This window comes from Ahaetulla prasina, chromosome 3 (genome assembly GCF_028640845.1).
Source record: "Ahaetulla prasina isolate Xishuangbanna chromosome 3, ASM2864084v1, whole genome shotgun sequence".
Classification (NCBI taxonomy): Eukaryota; Metazoa; Chordata; class Lepidosauria; order Squamata; family Colubridae; genus Ahaetulla; species Ahaetulla prasina.
In genome coordinates, this window is record NC_080541.1 from 175,540,009 (window position 1) to 175,562,141 (window position 22,133).

The 22,133-nt window shown below is 39.8% G+C and overlaps 1 protein-coding gene across 4 annotated transcripts; it reads left to right on the forward strand.

Annotated features, from left to right (window-relative positions):
• Positions 1-212: 212 nt before the first annotated feature.
• Positions 213-20,362, forward strand: LOC131194442 (uncharacterized). 4 transcript variants are annotated; one of them, XM_058175444.1, is made up of 12 exons: positions 213-349; positions 2,146-2,212; positions 8,295-8,328; positions 9,259-9,419; positions 10,461-10,542; positions 12,076-12,256; positions 12,726-12,793; positions 12,920-12,996; positions 13,685-13,785; positions 14,252-14,343; positions 17,357-17,491; positions 18,187-20,362. In XM_058175444.1, the coding sequence occupies exons 2-12, from the start codon at positions 2,147-2,149 to the stop codon at positions 18,318-18,320; spliced, it is 1,131 nt and encodes a 376-aa protein (XP_058031427.1). In that variant the 5' UTR covers positions 213-349; position 2,146; the 3' UTR covers positions 18,321-20,362. The 4 variants fall into 4 exon arrangements, with proteins under 4 accessions (XP_058031427.1, XP_058031425.1, XP_058031426.1 ...); XM_058175442.1 differs by having other exon boundaries at positions 250-393; XM_058175443.1 differs by having other exon boundaries at positions 262-402.
• Positions 20,363-22,133: the final 1,771 nt, after the last annotated feature.

The window sequence follows — 22,133 nt, forward strand, 5'->3', positions numbered from 1 at the left end:
TGCCAGCAACGTCCCCCGCTCAGGGTAATCAACGGGACGCCCGGATTTTCCCCAGTCCAGAAGCCTTCGCGGCGGAGCGGAAGGCGGAATCGGCCAACCTCGGGCTCTTCGCGGTCCGCGGAGGACGCGCTCGAATCGTCGCCGAGACCAGGGCCCCGGGAGGCTTTTACGGCGCTCTTTCGCTTGCTGGCGATTCTCGAGCGAACGTGAGCAGAACCGGCCTGAGTGAGCAGAACCGACCTGAGCAGAACCGCCGCTGCCTCCTGCTTGGGTCGTCACCTAAAAAGTCTCCTAGGCCGGTTCCGAGTCTCTTCTCCCCCCCCCCCCGCCTTCTCCCGGGATCGCTCAGGTGACCGCCGAGTTTCTTCCGTTGGCTGGGTGCAACGGCCGAGGGTGAGCGAAGTGAATGGGTGAAGCCCCCGTCCCCAAACGCCGGCCTGGGTCACCGACTCGGCCTGAGGCGGCTTAACTGGGTAGTTTCTGAGGGAAGGTCGGTGGATGCAATTCCCCCCCTCCCCACAAAGACGGCCGGCTTTGAAGGAATTGGGGCGGGCGGGTGGGGTGGGGTGGGAGAACCGTGTCGCTCGTCAGCCATTTAGATTTACTTATTGGTACAATGGCTGCGGGCGCCGCGCTTCTTCCCTGCCGCTATTGGTTTAGAGGCGGAAAAGCGGGTGGAGTCAACAGGGTGGCGGGAAGGGTAGACAAAAGGATGGCTGCTTCTTTCCTGTGTGCTCTCAACTTGTGTCTCCCAGCCCCCCAGATAAGAGGATTCTCTAGAGCAGGGGTCTCCAACCTTGCTAGCTTTAAGCCTGGCAGACTTCAACTCCCAGAATTCCTCAGCCAGCAAAACTTGTTTACAAAGCTGGCTGAGGAATTCTGGGAGTTGAAGTCCACCAGGCTTAAAGTTGGCAAGGTTGGAGACCCCTACTCTAGACTAGGGATTACCAACCTTTCAGACCGCAGGGACCACCTCATTCATAATTTTAAATCCCGCAGACCACTAATATAATTTTTTTTAAAAAGATAAAGTCTTTAGTACAATATAAAAATGCAAATAATTTTTCTGTGGACCACCAACATTTTCTCGTGGACCACCAGTTGGTGACCGGTGCTCTAGACCACCATGTGGGAGGAACAGAAAAATGAGCATCCTCCTGCAGTCCCCCGGGTTTGGTTTTGTTTTTTGGCAAACTTTCCCTTTTCTTCTTTTGACACCTCTTGCTTCCCTCCCTTCCAACTGACATGTGGAAAAAAAAGGTTTTTCCTTTTATGAGGAAAATACTCCTTGAATAAAACCTCTGCAATGCAAGCCTACTGGTAAGAGGCCAATACAGGGCAATCCTAGAAGTAGTTCTGTGAACTCAGCTAAGGAAGTATTAATGAAAGTTGAGTTCTGCTTTTCCCTGTCATAAGAACATTTGTATTGTGTTGCGTAAATAATTTGTTCCCCGTTAGAAGCAACTTTAATTTTTCCTGCATGTAAAAAGAGGTAGCAATACCCAGTTGCTCTTTAAAAAGGAACCCATCTGGATGGTTTTATCTTTTGATAAGAAAGATTGTTCTGAAGCATGTGGTTTAAAATCTGGATTGGGTTCTGTGATTTAAAGAATGCTTGTGAGTCCCTTTTCCAACATGAAAATGTCACTAGTATCTCAGTCCATTTTATTGAAATGCATCACACTAATAACATTTTCTTGTTATTGTAGTACCTGGTTGTGCTGTTGTACATCAATATTAATAACATTTTAAAACTGTTTTCATCCACTGAATATTAAAGAGATACTTGTCATCCATTACAAATATTTTGCATAGTTCCCATTCTCCATCTATTTTGGGACCTGAAAAAAGAAAATTCTGGAGAGTATGTTTATACTCCTTCAATGGTATTTTCTATATTGGGCATGCTTCAGCTGCTCTGCAGAAAATTTACAGTGGATTTTATATAGAACGACCTGCAGTGTCACATCTGCATCTTGTGATGACTTTTTTGAGAGTGCTGCAGTATGTTTTGGTGAAGATAACAGAGGAAAATAAACATTTTCTCTGACTGCTTTTGCAGATATTCTTTTTCTAGCCAAAATTTTTCCCAAGGTTACAAATGGGTAACCAGTGGATTTCTAAAAGACATCTTTTCCTCAACAGCATGGATTGGGACGCACGCCTCAGTTCTATATTGGTTGAAACAGACAGCAACATGGCCAAAATTAAGGCAAGTTAAGATGCAGAGCAATATATTGCTTTTCTACTCTGTTGGTGAAAAATATTTAGTGCTTGAATATTCTGTTTGTATGCACACACATATGCTAAACATGTAGATACAAAAACACCTTAAGAGATGTATTCTGTTAAGTGAAAAGATGTTGGTAATTCCCCCCCCAAAAAAAACCCCACTGTCTTTAATACTGTAGCTTTTGACTACCAAGCTTTTCAACATTGTTAAATAGCAGCTACCGGGCAGGTGAACAAGTTATAATAAATGACAAAATAAAAAGAGAAAGGATAAAGTGTTTAATTGAGGCTTGACTCCTGGTGACTTTGTAGGGACATTTATATACAATGCGTTGACAACAGTACATAAGTTATTTTTAATTGTTTCTTCTAGGGTGCTTTTTCTCTAGCCTGGAAAGTCCACAGCATATATTATTTTGTGATAGTTTCCCATCCAAGTACTTGGTAGCACTGATCCTGCTTGTTCAGCCACATACTGCCATTTGCATTGAGGTCATATTTAAATACTTAGATGGTGACTAAAGGGACCAGTGTTTTAATGCTCAGTTCAAACAGTAGAGCAACATGACAACACTTTGGACAAAGAACTGGCCTTTATTTATTTATTTTATTTATTTATTTATTTGATTTGATTTTTATACCGCCCTTCTCCCGAAGGACTCAGGGCGGTGTACAGGCATAATAAAACCGACAATACAATATACAAGTTTAAAATACGATTTAAAAAACTTATTTTAAATTAGCCCAATGATTAAAATTTACCATACTAAGAAAACCCCGTTTAAAATTAATAAATTTAAACATTAAAATCCCAATTTAAGCCAGCCCTGCGCGGATAAAAAGATGAGTCTTGAGTTCGCGACGAAATGTCCGAAGGTCGGGTATTTGGCGTAAACCCGGGGGAAGTTCGTTCCAGAGTGTGGGAGCCCCCACAGAGAAGGCCCTTCCCCTGGGGGCCGCCAGCCAACATTGTTTGGCGGACGGCACCCTGAGAAATCCCTCTCTATGGGAGCGTACGGGTCGGTGGGAGGCGTGTGGTAACAGCAGGCGGTCCCGTAAGTACCCAGGTCCTAAGCCATGGAGCGATTTAAAGGTCATAACCAACACCTTAAAGTGCACCCGGAAGGCCACAGGCAGCCAGTGCAGTCTGCGCAGGAGCGGTGTTACATGGGAGCTACGCGTAGCTCCCTCTATAACCCGCGCAGCTGCATTCTGGACTAACTGAAGCCTCGGCGCACTTCAAGGGAGCCCCATGTAGAGAGCATTACAGTAATCCAAGCGAGAGGTAACGAGCGCATGAGTGACTGTGCATAAGGCATCCCGATCAAGGAAGGCGCAACTGCGAACCAGGCGAACGTGGTGGAAGGCCCTCCTGGAGACGGCCGTCAAATGGTCTTCAAACGACAGCCGATCATCCAGGAGGACACCCAAGTTGCGCACCCTATCCTTTGGGGCCAGTAACTCGCCTCCAACAGCCAGCCGCGGCTGCAGCTGACTGAATCGGGGTGCCGGCATCCACAGCCACTCCGTCTTGGAGGGATTAAGCTTGAGCCTGTTTCTCCCCATCCAGACCCGTACAGCTTCCAAACACCGGGACAGCACTTCGACAACTTAATTGGGGTGGTCTGGGGTGGAAAAGTACAGCTGAGTGTCGTCAGCGCACTGCTGGTATCTCACCCCGAAACCACTGATGATCTCACCCAACGGCTTCATGTAGATGTTGAACAGCAGGGGCGAGAGAATCGACCCCTGTGGGACCCCACAAGTGAGGCCCCTCGCGGTCGACCTCTGCCCCCCTGTCAACACTGTCTGCGACTGGTCAGAGAGATAGGAGGAGAACCACCGATATACGGTGCCTCCCACTCCCAATCCCCCCAACCGGCGCAGCAGGATACCATGATCGATGGTATCGAACGCCGCTGAGAGGTCTAATAGGACCAGGGCAGAAGAATATCCCCTGTCCCTGGCCCTCCAGAGATCATCCACCAATGCGACCAAAGCTGTCTCCGTGCTGTATCCGGGTCGGAAGCCGGACTGGAACGGGTCTAGATAGACATCTTCATCCAGGTGTTGGGGCAGCTGTCGCGCCACGGCACTCTCTACAACCTTCGCAACAAAGCGAAGGTTTGAGACTGGACGATAATTACCCAAAATAGCTGGGTCCAAAGAGGGCTTCTTAAGGAGGGGTCCCACCACCGCCTCTTTCAAGGCGGCAGGGAAAACCCCATCCAACAAAGAAGCGTTGATAATCCTCTGGAGCCAGCCTCGTGTCACCGCCTGAGTGGCCAGTACCAGCCAGGAAGGACACGGGTCCAGTAAACATGTCGTGCCGTGAAGCCTCCCCAACAGCCTGTCCACGCCCTCGGAGCCACAGGGTCAAACTCATCCCAAATGTGCTCAACAAGGCGTGCCTCCTCTCCCTCGCTTGGATCATCCCAAATTCGGTCCAGACCGTCCCTCAGCTGAGCGATTTTATCGTATAGATAACCACTAAACTCCTCGGCTCGTCCTGCAAAGGGTCATCCGCACCTCCTGATGTAGGAGAGAGCGGGTCACCAAACAGGGCGGCCGGGCGGTTATCTGCCGGCGCAATGAGGGTGGGCGTGGGCGCCTCGCTTCCTCATTGCCACTAGGTAGGTCCTAGAATAGGTCCCAACTAGTGTCCGATCAACCGGAGCGACTGGACCTCCAGGTGCTCTCTAGGCGTCTTCTCCGCGCTTTCATCTCCCTCAGCCCCTCGGAGAACCAGGGGCCGGACGAGATCTACGCCGGGTCAGAGGCCGCAGGCGCGACACGGTCCAGGGCCCGGCCGCGCCCGCTCCCAGGCCACGACCAGTTCCTCAGTCGTGCCGTGGGCCAGATCCTCAGGGAATGGCCCAAGCTCCGTCTGGAACCTCTCAGGGTCCATCAGGCGCCTGGGACGGAACCACCGTATAGGTTCCGTCTCCCTGCGGTGGTGAATGGCGGTTCGGAAGTCTAGGCGAAGGAGAAAATGATCCGACCATGACATTGGTTCTGTTACTAAATCGTCTAATACCAGATCATTTAACCACTGTCCAGAGATATAAATCAGATCCAGCATGCCTCCCCCCATGTGCGTAGGGCCATCATTTACTCGAATCAGGTCCAAGGCCGTCATGGAAGCCTGGAACTCCCGAGCTGCCGTCGATGCCAAGCCAACTGATGGCAAGTTGAAATCCCCCATGACTATAAGTCTGGGGGTCTCAACCGCCACAGCAGCCAGTACCTCCAACAGCTCGGGCAGGGCTGTGGTCACGCAGCAAGGAGCCAGGTGTATTAGGAATGGAAAATGTAACAAGTATTGACTACCTCTTCCTGACTTGTGGTTCCCATTAGATTTGTATTGAATTAATTATATAGACTCCTAGAGACGTATCAAGATTTAACTTAAGCTACAGGCTTAGTTCAGTAAAACAGATGGGGAACATGTGGCCCTCCAAATGTTTGCTGAATTGCAGATGTCATCAGTGGTATGAAAAAGTGCTGGGGAGCCGATAGTGTAGTTTATATGGTCTGGGTTATCTCATAGAAATCTTCATCCCTTATACATATTCATATAGTTAGGGACAGGGGTGAAATGCTCTCGGTTCACACCGGCTCACCCGATTAGGTAGCGATGGCAGCTGCTGGTTCGGAGGACCAGTAGCAAAAATCCCTGGCCCCACCTCCCCTGCCTCTGCTGAGCCGCATCATCAGCAGAGGTGTTTTTTTTTTACTTTTAAAAGTTTTTCTTCAGCTGAACATGCCTTTAAAAGTAAAAAAAAAAACCTCTGATGATCGCGGGGCTGAGCAGAGATTATCAAAACCCTTTAAAAGTTTTTTTTAAAAAACCCTCTTCAGCTGAAGGGGAAAAAAAAACAAGAAAAAAAACCAGGTTTTAAAAGCCTCCTCTGGCAATCCCAGAGGAGTTTCCTGATCTTCTCAGGCTTTTAAATTTACTTTTTAACAGCCCCTACTTACAAGAGCCCCCACCAATGCCCAGCCAATTCCCCCTCCTCACTTACCTATAATTACAGCTCTTTCGGGCTGGCAACTATGCTTTCTTCAGCTACTGAAGAAAGAAAAAAAGCTTGCTTTGACTTCCTGCTTTGCTGGCTGAGGAACTCTGGGATTTGAAGTCCACAATAAAATAAAATAAAATAATAAAATAAAATATTTGTGCAGCTTTCTGAGATTTGGTGTGTTTCTGTAGAGTTTCACTCTAACTACACAAAATCTCAGAAAGCTGTATGTGGCATTTTGTGTGTGTGTGTGTGTGTGTATGTATGTGTGAGTTGTGTGTGTGTAAAGTGTGAAAGTTGGTTTTTGAGCTTTTTGTGGCTGTGTGAAGTGCAGCTGCTTTTACATTGTATGTGAGTCAGCTGTGTTGTGTTTGTGTGTAAAGTGTGAAAGTTGGTTTTTGATATCTCATTGTTTTTTATACTTTGTTTATTATTTTTATTATTTATTGTTATTGGCCACGCCCACCCAGTATCTGACCACCAAGCCACGCCCACCAATTAAGCCATGCCCACAGAACTGGTAGGGAAAATTTTTAGATTTCACCCCTGGTTAGGGATTTACCAACAAACCCTATATCAGTTTAACATCTAGTCTCCAGGAAAAATACTCTGCAGAATTGTAGAATTATGAAACACCTTGCCTCTAAGGTTCAGAGAGAGACTACCTTGTTTGCAAAGTGGTTATTCTAAAAAAAACCTAACAATCTGGACAATGACCCAAGACTGCTATTGTAATTTATTATTATTTATTTATTTATTTGATTTTTATACCGCCCTTCTCCCGAAGGACTCAGAGCGGTGTACAGGCAAAATAAAACAATACAATATACAGATTAAAATACCATTTAAAAAACTTATTTAAATTAGCCTGAGATTAAAAATTTCCATACTAAAAAACCCAGTTTAAAAATTAATAAAATTTCCCATTAAAACTAATTTAAGCCAGCCCCGCGCGGATAAAGAGATGTGTTTTTAGTTCGCGACGAAATGTCCGAAGGTCAGGTATTTGACGTAGACCCGGGGGAAGCTCGTTCCAGAGTGTGGGCGCTCCCACAGAGAAGGCCCTTCCCCTGGGGGCCGCCAGCCGGCATTGTTTGGCAGACGGCACCCTGAGAAGTCCCTCTCTATGGGAGCGTACGGGTCGGTGGGAGGCGTGTGGTAGCAGCAGGCGGTCCCGTAAGTACCCAGGTCCTAAGCCATGGAGCGCTTTAAAGGTCATAACCAACACCTTAAAGTGCACTCGGAAGGCCACAGGCAGCCAGTGCAGCCTCATGAGATCGGTGTTACATGGGAGCTACGTGTAGCTCCCTCTATAACCCGCGCAGCTGCATTCTGGACTAACTGAAGCCTCCGAGTGCACTTCAAGGGGAGCCCCATGTAGAGAGCATTACAGTAATCCAAGCGAGAGGTAACGAGCGCGTGAGTGAGTAATGTTCCTTTGTCTTGCATTAGTAATGTTATAAATTTGCATTGACTGTAGTATAAAACTTCTTGAGATTTTGGAAGTATTATGAAATAAAAAATTATATAATAACGCTGTTCATTGACTTTCTCACGGATGTGGATAAATAAAACAATAGATAAAACACTGATTTCATTCAGATTAGTCCTACTGTGTATTTTCCTACTAGTAAACCATTAGGTCATAGCTTGAATTAACTATTTTAATGATGTTTAATGTTGAGATGATATATTCTGCATTATTATATATACCCGTACTATATTGAGATAGTGGTTACAAAACAATTTTGAATTTTTTTTATGAATAAAGAACGTTCCTTTGAAGTTGCAAATGAGTTATTTTGACTTAAGTTATATTGAATGTAATTTCTCCTATTGCATGCCAATTAAAGTGATATAATAAATGAAAACATTCTATCTCATACTTTTTGTTCACACATTTTTACAAAACTATAATGATATTAAAGATTCCGATTTGATGGCAATTTGAAGTTGCATTTGTTTCATAATTGTTTCCAAATTGTGTTTTGAAATATGTGACAACTTTCTAATCATTCTGGTTTTTGTTTTCTTTTGCAGCAACATCTAAACACAGACAGCATCTCTTCCAAAGGTAAAAGTGATTGACATGTTCCGTATATTTTCAGAACACCTCTTAGAAAGTATAGATTTTTATAATTTCTTGATTGCAAAAAGATTTCAGCAAGGGGAAAAAAACCCTCTTGCTAGAATTCTAATGGTAGCTTTCTTCAGATTCAAGGGAGTATATTTTTCAAGCAAACAAAATATGGTTATGATTTAGGTATCCTGCTTTAACAGCATTATAGGGCTGGTGTGTTAGAGGCTAAATAGCCATGCAAGGAAAGTATTGAAGCACAGCACCATCTGGAAAGCTATAGATTCCTATCCTTCAGGCAGAACTTGGTCTGATTTAGTCTGACAGTTCTTAATGTTCACTTAATCTAATCAGTGGCAGTGCTATTTACCCCATTTCTAAAAACTGAAATTTAATCCAATTTTCAGGTCATTAGTTACTAACCAATAAAATTAGAACTAATTCTTTCTCCCAGGTTTGCAATTTAAAAAAAACAAAAACATGAAGCAAAACAAGTTAGTGAAAAATAATCAATTAAAAATTACTATAATTAATTTCAGGGAGTCAGTTTGATATAGTGGTTAAAGCATCAGACTATAAACCAGGAGACTCTGAGTTCTAATCCTAGTCCTACCTACAAAGTTCTACCTATGAATTTTGAGGAAAAAATGACAATGAGGACCTAAAAACAATTTCTGTGTCTAAATTTGAAACATGAAGCTGATTGAAATAGAAGGTTTAGAGGAAAATATAAACATTCTGACTTCTATGTATTACATTTTAGATTCAGTTGCCTGTTTATGGAGTAGTTGTTAAAATGAGGATGAAAGGAAAAAATTATTTTTCATTAACTCAACTGGAATTTTATCTCCAGCAATTAAAACAAAATAACACTAATGCTTCCATGCTTGCAAGCTTAGTTTAGTTCATTATTTTTCACCCCTGCAGCTGATTTGTTAGTGGGCAGAATAAATATTGGGAGTCCTGTTCCAACTCAGCCACAGACTGGACTACCACCCTTGCATTTCACATGTGGAATTCACCCGTGCTGTAGAATGGCTAATGAGGAACTTTCAACAATCAGCCAGCAACTACATTCACAAGCCCAGGTAATTTATACTGAGTAGATGCATAGTTCTTTTCTGTGGGACAGACATAAAGAATTAGATGCATACACATTTTGTTTCTCCTTCATTAAGGTTTTTGTGAAGTTGTCTGTAGTTTGGTGATCTCAAATTAATCAATTAAAACAATTTCACCAAAACATGAAGTGCTTTAAATCAGGGGTCTCCAACCTTGGCAACTTTAAGCCTGGAGGACTTCAACTCCCAGAATGCCCCAGTCAGCTTTGGGCAGCCAGCTTTGGGGGATTCTGGGATTTGAAGTCCTCCAGGCTTAAAGTTGTCAAGGTTGGAGACCCCTGATTTAAATGCTTTAAAACAGTTGAGTAATTGTGCTCAAAAAGGATAGCTCTGGCTTCCAAACTACTGTTTAGTATTATTAGCCTGATTCATAATGCTAAGTTATAACATAGTTTTGTTCTAGGCTCTGTGCAGAAAGCAAAATGTATGGCTTATAAAAGCCACCAACACTACTTTTGTGGCATCTAGAAATCCTCCAAAGTAGACAGTCAAAATTCCAAACCAGTTTTAAGAGTGGATGAGAAAATTTTAGGTTTCAGATGGAAACTTTAAGCACTGTAGAGACTAAAGCACCTATTTACAGCATAAAAACATTTACCTTCTCCGGAATTGGATTATCTTTGTGTTATGGACTAACTATTTGGATATGTTGACATTTGACCTCACAAACTGAATGTAGCCTTCAAGCCAAGTAAATTTTCACTCACATTGTTTGGATACTATGTGTAAGTTCAGCTATTACAGCTTAACATTCTCATGGGACAAAATATTATGGCTTATTAAGTTGGGAAGATATAGAAGAGGATAGAGGGAAAGCTCACAAATGATAGCCATGAAAGGAAGAATTAAATTCAAAGTAAAAAGGAGATGCAAAGGAGGGAAATTATAAATATCTGAATTCTAATCATTTCAATTTTTCAAATCTTTTTCATTCTAGAACTTTTTGGAACATGTAATTAGGAGATGTTTACTTATACTATGGCTCTATTCTTCTTTCTGCCTCTTTAGATTATAGAGTCACTCACCCAAGCAGTATGTCGGCTCAAACAAGAGAAAGAACAGCAGCAGCAGAGTATCAATCACCTAGAAGGTATGAAAGATTAGCAGTTCTTTTTCCAAAGGGGTTCCTCTTTCTTTATTGTGACATCTATCTTTGAGACAAAACTTGTCTTCAGAATATTAAAGAAGCATGATCTTTTTTATCCGGTTCCCTTTTCTAAATATTTTTAAATATTTAGGATGATTAAGAATGACTTTAAGAAGTTCACAGAAAAGTTCACTCTCTTATTTTTGAACATTGGTGAATTGGCAGGCAAAATATTTACCAAAAGAGACTTCTTGCAAACTAGAAGAAAGCCCTTAGGCATGTAATAAAAGCCTAGCATGGGGATTTGTGGCCTTTTTCAAAGTGAGGCCACATTTGTTAATTGAGTGGTACACTGGAGACTGAACTCCCCAAAGTAAGCAGGTCCTGGACTAACCCGAGTTTAAATTAAATTTATATTAAATATTAATATACTTCTTCCCAAAATTTCCATTTGATCATATTAAAAAAACAATTCAAAGATAGTCTTTTAAGATTAGAAGTTATAGAACTGTAGTCTTGGTACATTCCACGCACACTGAATTAATCTCTTGAGAAAATAAAAAAGAAGAAGGTTTGAAGCAGATAATGGAGCAGATTCTAGTAGGAGGACATTATCTTCACAACCTGGTCCTACTTTGCTTGAGCCTATAAAGTAAATAATTAACAATTCAATAGCTTGAAAGTTTTCCCATCTTCAGATATAAACATGCATTATCAAAACAAAGCTGACACATTCCTTTGAATTTTCCAAACAGCTTCTCTAATCCCAGAAAACCTGTGATTCTGCCTCCCCTGCCCTAGTAAATTTAGTATTTACTATTTATGGTACCGTCATTGAAATATAGAGATCTGCCATAATTAAAAATGAAAAAATGACTCAATTTCTACTCCCTTAGTTCAGAAACATACAATGGATTTAACATCATTTCAACCATTAGAAGAAATAATGAAAATTAAAAGAGGTGGATGATATTGAATGGAGAGTTTTAGCAAAATTCAGAATTATATCCCACGCTTCATAAAAACTTGAGTTAATACTAAAATAAAAGCAAAAAATGGACTTTAAATAATAATCATTTGAGTACAGTACTATAGCCTTTCTCTATTTTTTTCTGATTATGTACTGAATATGAACATGTCACTGGCAAGGGAAGTGTATAAGTTTCTGTTTGTATTATTAAATGCCTCAGATACCTTCTTTCTGTAAATCCTTACTTTGTGACAATGAAATCTGTACATATGTATGAGTGCATAATGTATTCTATAGTGAAAATCAATCGCTATGGAGAATGGTACCTAGATTCTAAGCTATGGAAATTCTTTTTTCTTAATTTTACTATCCAGTTTGTTTCTTCTACAAGTACGATTTTGGAGATTTTTTTCAACTTGTTATTGAAATGGGGATAAACCAATCTCCAGTAGAGTACTTAACACTAATAATAACTGACACTAAAGCCAAATATTGTTGTCTGTTCTAGCAGCTAGAATGTGTAGCCTGAGCTAATTTTATTTTTCCTATCCTGATTATTTATGCAGGTGAAATAAATCGCCTACAGCACAATTCACCTGGTAGCTTTGAATCATTGCTGGGATATAGGATGGAAGGGTTGAAGAGTGAGCTCTGCAGCCTTCGACAACATGTGCTTCATCAGTCAGATGGGGATTGTACTCCTGATCTGTTTTCCTGTCCTGGTGTCATGCAAGATACGTTGGAGAGGTCAGCCATTTGAAATAACAAGCATAAATAACTTGGCAGGATAATATGGTAGGGAACAACAGCTATAGTTTTCTACTATTATCCAGAAGACATGCTTACTGGGATAAACATGCATCCCTATATGTCGAAGCTTGAGTGTACCATGAAACTGTTGGATTAGAAGGAATACATTTTTTCTCCTAATAGTGATTTTGACAATGATTTGCTTGTAATAGATAATATTAATGAGATGGCTTATTATAATTAAGAATGAGTGAGCTTGTCTGTCCCAGACATTTCTAGCCCATGAAAAACAGCTGGGTAATTTACTATCTCTCAGGGCATTGGAATTGCAGCGAGCCTATTTGCTATTTTTCAAATTCTGCTAATAATTTAAATCTTGTGTTCATTTTCTAAGGGAGCTTGTATTTAGTTCAGAGAACTAGTCCTTGTCTTGTTGCTGATACTCCTGCTTTTCTTCTTATTCCAGTAAAAAACTCCTATGGCAAGAATATGAGTGCATCAAAAGAGAGATAGATCAGCTGAAACATAAACTTGGCAAGTAATGCTTGAGGTTCCTACTCCCATAGTCTCTCTTCTGCATCATGCAAAGGACCATTTATTGGTGGCCCTATTGAAGGAAAGAGGAAAAGAGCTTTAAAAAATTTATATTTTATCCATTAGATTGCCAAGAAGAGGAACTATACAATCAAGTTTCTGCAACTCATGAGATTAAGAGAATCCAAAATCGATACTGTAAGGTACAACTATAAATACTCTATTAAATACAATGATTTAATGCTAAGAGTGTTACCCCCACATAAAAAGTGAAATCAATCTTTGTCTAATAAAGCTTATCTATATTACACACTCAAAAAAGTTGGAAGTGATGTGGAGGATCACAGTGTAGTTCTTAGCTAAATCTAAGAAATAAATGGAAACATTAACCATCTACTCATGGCTCATTTGCCCAAACATCTTTTCTTCCTTAAAATAGTTTTTTTTATAATTTGGGGGGGGAGGAGCTACACAAAGCTGCTGTTAGTTTGGTTGTCTGTTTTTTCTTCTAGCATTATCAGGAATGTCTGAGTGCAGAAATAAGATGGAATAAGAGAAAAACATGATACAGAGACAGTACTATGCTGGGAATGAGCATATGCAGCCATCAATATATTGTATTTTTCCAACTACATAAACATAATATAATATCATGGTAGCTGCCCTTTTAGCTTCCTCTTAAGGCTGGAATTTAGTCATAATGTGTTATAAGAGTGTGAATATAATTTGCCAATTTGTTTTCTGTATAATATATTTTTTACTAATTGTACAGATGAGTAAATGGGGAATCATCTACTTATAAGAAAAAATATCCTTTTAATTATTTCTTGTTCATCTTAAAAAACGAGATAAAAACTTATATTTACAACTACACTTTTATGTCCTTTCCAGATGTTGGAAGAATTAATAAACACTCATAAAGCTCAGGTTCAGGATTTTGGCAAAACAAGGAATGAAACTCAGAACACCCAACAGGAGCTTAATGTTGTCAAGTAAGCCATTTTATACGGTGCTTTGTATGCTTTAGTGAACATGTGTTCATGTAGAGCTTCATGAGGGATTGGGGAGAAGAACATGGTGGTTAAATTCTGGTGGTTATTCTTGTCATTCAGAAGACAGTGTGGGTGGTAAAGGGGAAAAATGTCAAGTTAGGGACTAGCAGGCAATTGTCCACCAGGTGGCTCCCTGTTTACATAATTAGTTTACCAACAAAAGTGCCTGAGCACTCCATGAATTTGATGTATACAGAGAAAATTGATCGATAAATCAATCAAATATTGCAATTTTGAGCCTTTTGCCCTTAACATCAGCATCTGTCAAATAGGTTATGTTTCTGACCACAAGCACTACAAAATACTTAATTTTTTTATACTGCAACTCTTCGAATTCTTTAAAACTGCCCTGAATTTAAGTTCTTTTGGAACCAGTACTACTATGGATTTTATTTCTTTTAATCAGATCTACAGTGTCTGATCTAAAAGAACAGGTGAAATGTCTCAGCTTAGAAGAGAAGTATACTATGCAACCCAAGGAGGATAGCACTGATCTGGGTAAGTACTGGTTTGTACAATATTACAGAATAACAAGAGTTGGAAGACACCTTGGGGGTCTTCTAGTCCAATCCCCTGCTCAGACAGGGAACCCCGTACCATTTCAGACAAATGGTTGCCAAATCTCTTCCTAAAAACTTTCAGTGTTGGAACATCCACAAATTCTGAAGGCAAATTCTGAAGGCAACACAGACCACTGTGTTGTGGTCTGCCAGCAGGCTGCGGAGCTGGCAGCGGAGTTGGATAGTGAGGAGACTGGGAAGGAACATGGGCCAATCCTGGAGTCTGGGGAAGGCTCGGACGAGGGCTCTTGTTGTGTCTCGCTCGCTCCCCCTGCCACAGCCGGGCCCGTCTTATCTCCTGCCAGACGCTGATAGTGCTGAAGAATGTCCTGGCATGCCTCCAGCCCTGGCACCATGCCCGGACAGGCTGAACAAACAAACCTCCCTCCGATAGCATGTGCGCCTGAAGCCAGCCATGAGCTGAGATTACCAACAGTTGGAGACGAAACGATGCAATGGATAGACCCATGCTTCCGGAGAATGGAGAGGCGACGTCACCAAAAGGAAGGGAGGGGCAGGCCTGGATAAGTGCTGAGTCATGGAGCCACACCCCATGGCCTATATAAAGGATCTGCTTTCTGGCATTCTCTGAGTCAGGCAAAGTCTAACTTGGATTGCTGAAGTCACATCCTAGTCTCCTGCCTGCCCTGAGAACTCTGACAGAACTTTGGCAAAGCTGCAGAGGCATGCTTGATACAGACTTCCCCGACCCGGCCTCATATCCCCTAATCATCTTTATTGCTCTTCTCCATTTTCTTATCATGAGGGTTGTACCTGGTTGGAAGAGATACACATGATCCTGTGTAAAACATTTGGCAACTCCAAATCTCAACCAGCAAATGCTCTGTCTTACACATTGGAAAAAAGAATCTGAACACCAAATACAAGCTCAATGGACATTACTTTGTAGATGACCCCACCCTGTTAAAGACCTTGGAGTTTTCATATCAAATGATCTAAGTGCCAAAGCCTACTGCAACTACATCGCAAAAAAGGCTTTAAGAGTTGTAAACTTAATCCTGCGTAGCTTCTTCTCCAGAAACACTAAACTACTAACCAGAGCATATAAAACATTTGCTAGACCAATTCTTGAATATAGTTCGCCTGTCTGGAACCCATACCTCATTTCGGACATTAATACAATTGAGCTTGTCCAGAAATATTTTACAAGAAGAGTTCTCCACACTTCTGATTACAACAAAATACCTTATGCCACCAGACTTAAAATCCTGGTTTTAGAAAATTTAGAACTTTGCCATCTTCAACATGACCTGAGTTTAACTCATAGAATCATCTATGTACTTCCTGTTGAAGACTACTTCAGCTTCAATCGCAACAATACACGAGCACATAATAGATTTAAGCTTAATGTGAACCGTTCCAAACTTGATTGCAGAAAATATGACTTCAGTAACAGAGTTGTTAATACCTGGAATACACTACCAGACTCTTCCCAAAATCCCCAAAGCTTTAACCAAAAACTATCTACTATTGACCTTACCCCATTCCTAAGAGGTCTGTAAGGGGCGTGCATAAGAGCACAAGCGTGCCTACTGTTCCTGTCCTAATGTTCCCTTTAATTGTATCCAATTCGTATAGTTATTACATACTTATGCTTATATATATGCTTATATGTTGTATAGTTATTTCATGCTTATGCCTATATATACTGTTGTGACAAATAAAATAAATAAAAATAAATAAATAAATTGTATAATCAAGGAAATGGTCTGACATAAGCTAGACACACTAATACTTGGGATCTACCTTAAATGTAACCTGGACTCTTACCAGTCAACAATAGAACATGGTTGCTAGTTAGCTATTAATTTATTATTTAATAATTATTTAGTTAGCTATTAATTTATTTGATATATAGCTCTCTTTTCTAATCTGGGAAATACTTAAAATGAAATGTTTAGAAAAATAAAATCATTCAATAATTTATGTAAGAGATGTGCCAATGCAGATTTTCTAAATAGGGAGGAAGTGAGAGCAAAATGCAACTTCTAAGGATTGTTCAGTAGTCTGAAATTAATCCAGGAGGAAGCTTTCTTCAATGTGCTAGAAAGGAGTGCCTTTGGCAGTGGAGACAAATATGCAAAGGCCCCCTCTACAAGGGTCCTTTCCTATTTTATTTAAAAATTAAGATAAATTATAGATCTTAACAATCAGACCAAATTGTAATGGGAGAATCAGGTCCAAAGCCATTTAAAACTTCAAAAATCAATGTTAGCTGCTTAAATTGTGCCTGGTAAGCAGCTAGCAATCAATGTAAAACTTTTGGTACAAGCATCCTATGTTCCCTGTGTTTTATACTAGTTAGCACCCTCTTACCTTCTTTTGCTAATGACATTCAAGTTCCAAAGAGCTATGGTTACTATGATACAGCCTTCTGGTTCCTAGAGAATATATATGATAATCTCTCTTTTTCCCAGTGAGGGACTGGCAAGAGATGGGGCAATTTTCTAATATCCCCAGTGAATTAAAGGCAGAAAATAATTTAATTTTGACTCTGTTTTCTAGAATTATCTGCTTATATATATCAGTAATAAGATAGATACTTCCAATTAGTCCAATTTTTAATCTGCTTTTATTTTGAACAGCAAGCTAGAAATCCATTACTAATTTAAAATGACCCTCCGGCAATGACAGTAATTCAATATAATCTTTTAACTAGTGTCCTTTAATATAATCTGAAAAATATCATACCTTGTAACTTTCCTTTCTTTGAATACTAATGTTTGTATAACATAAAAATATTTCCTAATTGCTTCATGTTGCAAATTACAATGTGCAGCCAATACAAATGGCAGAAATGGAACAAAGTGCACTATTGTCTTTTTAATGTGTTTTTATTTCTTCACTAAATAACATATTGCTTTGGAAAATAGAGCCTGTGGTTATGAGTTGTTGCTGGATCCCTGATCTCTCATTGTTTTGTCTGCTAGAAAAGAATGAAGAGTTACTCCATGAAGAAGACTTATCTTTCTCCTTTAGTAGTGATGATTCCATCTCTGAGTTCAGTCTCACAGATGTCAGCTCGGATGAACTTTTCAGTGAAACAGAAGGTGTACAACTTTTTGGTAGGCACCACTTTATTTTGAAATACTTAACTATGATGTGGCTGCAGGGAAGGAGGGGAGCCAATACTAAAAAGATACCTCTTTCTTTCTCCACTTCTTGAAACTTCAAGGTCTCTTTCATCACACTGGGGGAAAAACAGTATTTTGAGAGACTAAAAGGATTAACATTCTTTTCCAAGAGATTAATACCATTTCATTAAGCTGTTCAGCGTTCTCATTAGCAGGATTTGGAAGAACGGTTTCCCTAAATTTATGTGGATTTTGCTCTGTTCTAATCCTGCTAATTTACTTTTTTAAAAAAGAGAAGGTGGGCAGTTCCCAGCTTCTGTACATCTGGTTCCACTCCTCCATGCAAGAAGCTTCCAGTACTTTGCAGCTTCACTAGCTCATTGTGCCATATATGCATGCCTTTGATGTCAGCTAAATGACCCTGCTTTTACAAAAATATACTAATTATTTAACAGGCTGTTTTAAAGCTCTTTTCAAATACCACACTTGCATCACTTGGGGAAAAGAAAACCCACTAAAAGTTTGTACCACCCAGAGCCCATAAGAATTGAGCAGCTAATAAATTAGGTGGCTAATAAATTTAAATAAATAAATAAATAAATAAATAAAGGGTCCTCTTGAAAATGTGTTAACTTATTCAATGGTTCATAGTAATGAAAGCTAATTATACTTCTTGTACCTTTTAGATGACAAGGTTTCTTTACCAAGTTTGAAACTGGAGAATATCCCCGGAAAGGCAATTGGTGGCATGTTGGAGAGGACAGAAATCAACAGTGAATTATCCACCAGTTTGCCTGAACTGAACTTCAGTGACCTTTAAAGCATCACTTAAGGGCTGCCTCATGCTTTTTAATGAGGAAACAAATTAAAGAGGAAAAAACATGAGTTGTTTTCAACATGATACGATGCTTTTGTGCAGATATTGCACGAGGTAGGAGGAAGAGGAGTGATTTTAACCCATGTCTTAAGTCATGTTGGTATGTCAGGATTTGCTGGGTAGATCTGGAATCATTTCAAGGACACAGTGTATCTTGTTAATAGCTTCCAGTGTCTCTTTCTAGAAATGAAACAATGATATTAATGAACCCCAATGTACATCAAATATGATATATATCTTTTTTTCCAAAACTTAAAATAGACTGTAACCTAACACAGGCAAGAAAAATATTCTGGAGGTTAATTCATCTTAAGCCTGTTAATTTGGTCAGTATCTGTAATCCAGGAAAGAAGGAAACATCTACTAAAGGACAGAAGAACTTATACTATTCTTGTATTACATGTATGAAACCATTAGTTTGCCAGTGGACCAGCAGGTGATTAAGACAAACTTTGCTATATATGGATGCATGTTACAGTTTTGTGGTAGTAGACAAATTTTCAGGACAGTGGATGGCTCATCATGAGCAACTGGAATTATTGGATAATTCTGGGTGCGCCCATCTTGTTTTCTTCACCACTGAGCAGTTACATTGTAGTCTTTGGAGTCATAAGGGAACTAATTTGTCTAAGTGACAGTGTGTCCAAGATTACTGATTTTGAATTAGGTGGGGAAGAAATCAGTGTAGCTTCTTAATTATCATGCCTTCGGTCATTTTCAGTGAATGGCAAATGTTAAAATAAAATCTCAGAGTCATGCTATAGTTAGGTTTTCATCCAAGCTAAAACTTAGCCTATATTATTTAAGTCAATGAGGAAATACGTCAAAGTACAGGTGGATTTATTTGTGATGAAGTTCTCCTTAGGTTGCATTGTGTCACTACCCTTTTGAATAGAAGAATATTACAGTAAAGGTTACTTTCTCCTTGACAACTTTATGGTTAAAATCATACACACATGCAAGACATCCTTGCAACTTTTAAAGTGAAATATTTCCAATTGTGGGAATTATTAACAGAAAAGTCATGAATGACTTTTGAAAAATAAAGCTACAGTATACGAATATAGCATATTAGGTGTCTCTAATATTACATTTCTCAAATGTATAGTCTTTGCATTTTTGTTAAAGTCTGGATTTAATTTGTGCAGTGATGCATTCTTATTGATTTAAAAATACAATTTAAAAAATAAGGCATGTTTTCCTTGCCAGTGTTTCTTCTTGTTTTTCTCAGTATATGGAATTCTCATTTTACTCCATGGAAGTAGAAAAGCATATTGAGCAAATAAACTTTTTGAGAAAACATTATTATCTGAATTGCAATCCCAGAATTCTTAATCAGAGAAGGTCCCAGATTTAGGCATATTTATAGTTACAAATTAACTAATTAGAATAGTTTAATGTAAAAGCTGTTTATCTTTTTCTGAACCATCCAGTTTCGAAGATAAGATTAAATTAATTTTGAATTGCAGCTCTTACAGTTGCATCTTCTTTTTCCAAGGCCTAGATGGAGTAGAGCCTGCTAAAATTGTCATGAAGTCCTCAATCTTATTCTGATTAACAGAACCCCTGGAATTCCTGTAGGTATAACATCAGCATACTGGACAAAGCTGCATCTCTCACATATTCTGTGTTGAAAAAGAGCCTTGAATAGGAACAACCCCAACCTCAGGGTTTAAGTAATTTCAGAAGAGGAAAAGGGTTACAGGCAAGGGAGAGGAGAAAAGGTAAGGAATTAGCAACAGGAGATTTAATCAGTGTATAGTCCAGTAATTCAGAGAGTGATGGGAAGAAGCAATGGTTGCTCCCACACTTTGCATTCATGACCTGTTTGCTTCAGATTTGGGGAAGCATAGAGAAGTCTAATTCAGTCATCTCTGGACAGAACAATTTATCATAATGAATGTAGCTGATTGTATTAATGCAATAAATTCATGCAATAAATTCATTCAGCATGTATTCATCAATAAACTGGACTTTGATAGAAATCTTCTTCTTTTCTGAAGTTTAGTTTTTGAACAATGAAGAGGAATTAGGAAGAGAATAATTAGTCTTCAAGTCCTTAGAGAACATTGATAGGATGGAAGGCACAGATTTCTGAGAGATCGCATGCCAAAAGGCAGGTGTCATGACAGGGTAGGCACACTTCCCAGGTTTCAATATTGTAAATGACACTATTTAATCAAAAAGACCTAGAGTGTGCCAAATATATTGGCACATACTAGCCAGGTGAAACTATGGGAAATTCATGGTTTCTGAAGTAAATTGGCCCTATGCCATGTAGGGCATTAGAGGTAATAATCACTGAACTGCAGTCAGAAGCAGACTGGCAACCAATGCAGCTGTGGAACAGAGATGTCATATGACATACTAAAACACGTTCATTATCTAAGCCGCTACATTCTGCACCCAATGTTTCTGAGTTGATTTTCAAGGGCAGCTCCATGTAGAGTGCATTGGAGTAGTTGAGCCTTGGGTTGTCACAGGGATAGATGGATGACTATCTGAAAGGACACAACTTGTGCACTAAATTGAGCTGAATGCAGCCCCTTCCCTCATTGCACACCCTGCAAATGTGCTAGCTCATACAAGAGTATGGATGGAAGGTCCTTGAATGGAAGGTTCAGGGGGCCCTAATATCTACAACCACTCAGTCTTGGAAGGATTAAGTCAGTCATTTCCTTCCCATCTAGGCCCATACAGTCTCCAAGTACTCAGCCAGGATTTTAGAGCAACACTTGGTCGGTTTGGAATTGAGAGATATAATTGGGTATTGATATAGTCAAAGTCTAATTACATTTGCAGTGCTGTAAGTGATTCAGAATAAGAATCTACTTAAGTAGGTTTTTCTTCCTCATCCTTGAATATAATTTATCTTTAAGCAAACTTCTTCAATACATTTTTAAGGCCATGAATTTTCTGCTCTGCAGTACTGAACTGATAATTTATGGTAAGTACATAAACATATAATGCATAGTAGGGCTACTAAACAGCTAAGATTTAATGATCACTAAATTGTAGCAAAAAGTTTATATTGTTTATCATCCTATTGCCATCTAGTGGCTATCTATTTTTGCAGCCTGGATCTGATAGCTATACCATAATGCATACTGCAATGGCAAACAGATTGGTTGCAATAATAGAGTTCCTTTTATTTTGATTAGTGTCCCACCCTTTCTAGCTTCAAAGGTAACGACTGAAAGTGATTTCTAGTTTCTTGCCAATGAACAAAATTACCCCTCAGCCTGGAATTAATAAAAATTAACCCACAGAAGCTATCAAAGCTTTCTGTCACCTTCAAAAGGATCTATAAGGACTTGGCACATTGCCCACTAATGCTGTTAAAGTGTCTACTGCTTGTGAAGTGAAATCTTGAGTACCACTTTGTACTAGCCTCAGGGAAACTACAACGCTAAAGGAGACAGCTGAGCTTAAAAGAAAAAGTAGAAAATCCTCTGCAGACTTGCCTAGGAATTCCTTGATACATTTGAGGCCCATCATAACTGAAGACCTGAGAAATAGCCTAGTACAGGGACAGGGAACCCTTTTTGCAAGTGAAGGCTCGTTTTATTTATTTTCGGTGCTGAAGACCATAGAATGCATGGCAATGATGCTGGACAAAAAAAATATCTCAGATTAAATCACTGGTCTTATTTTCAGAAGAGAGCTGTTAGTTTTTAGAAAACGAAGCTTAATAAAAACATTTGGGAGCTAATGCTATTATTACATGTCTGACATAAGAATATTATATTATTTGCT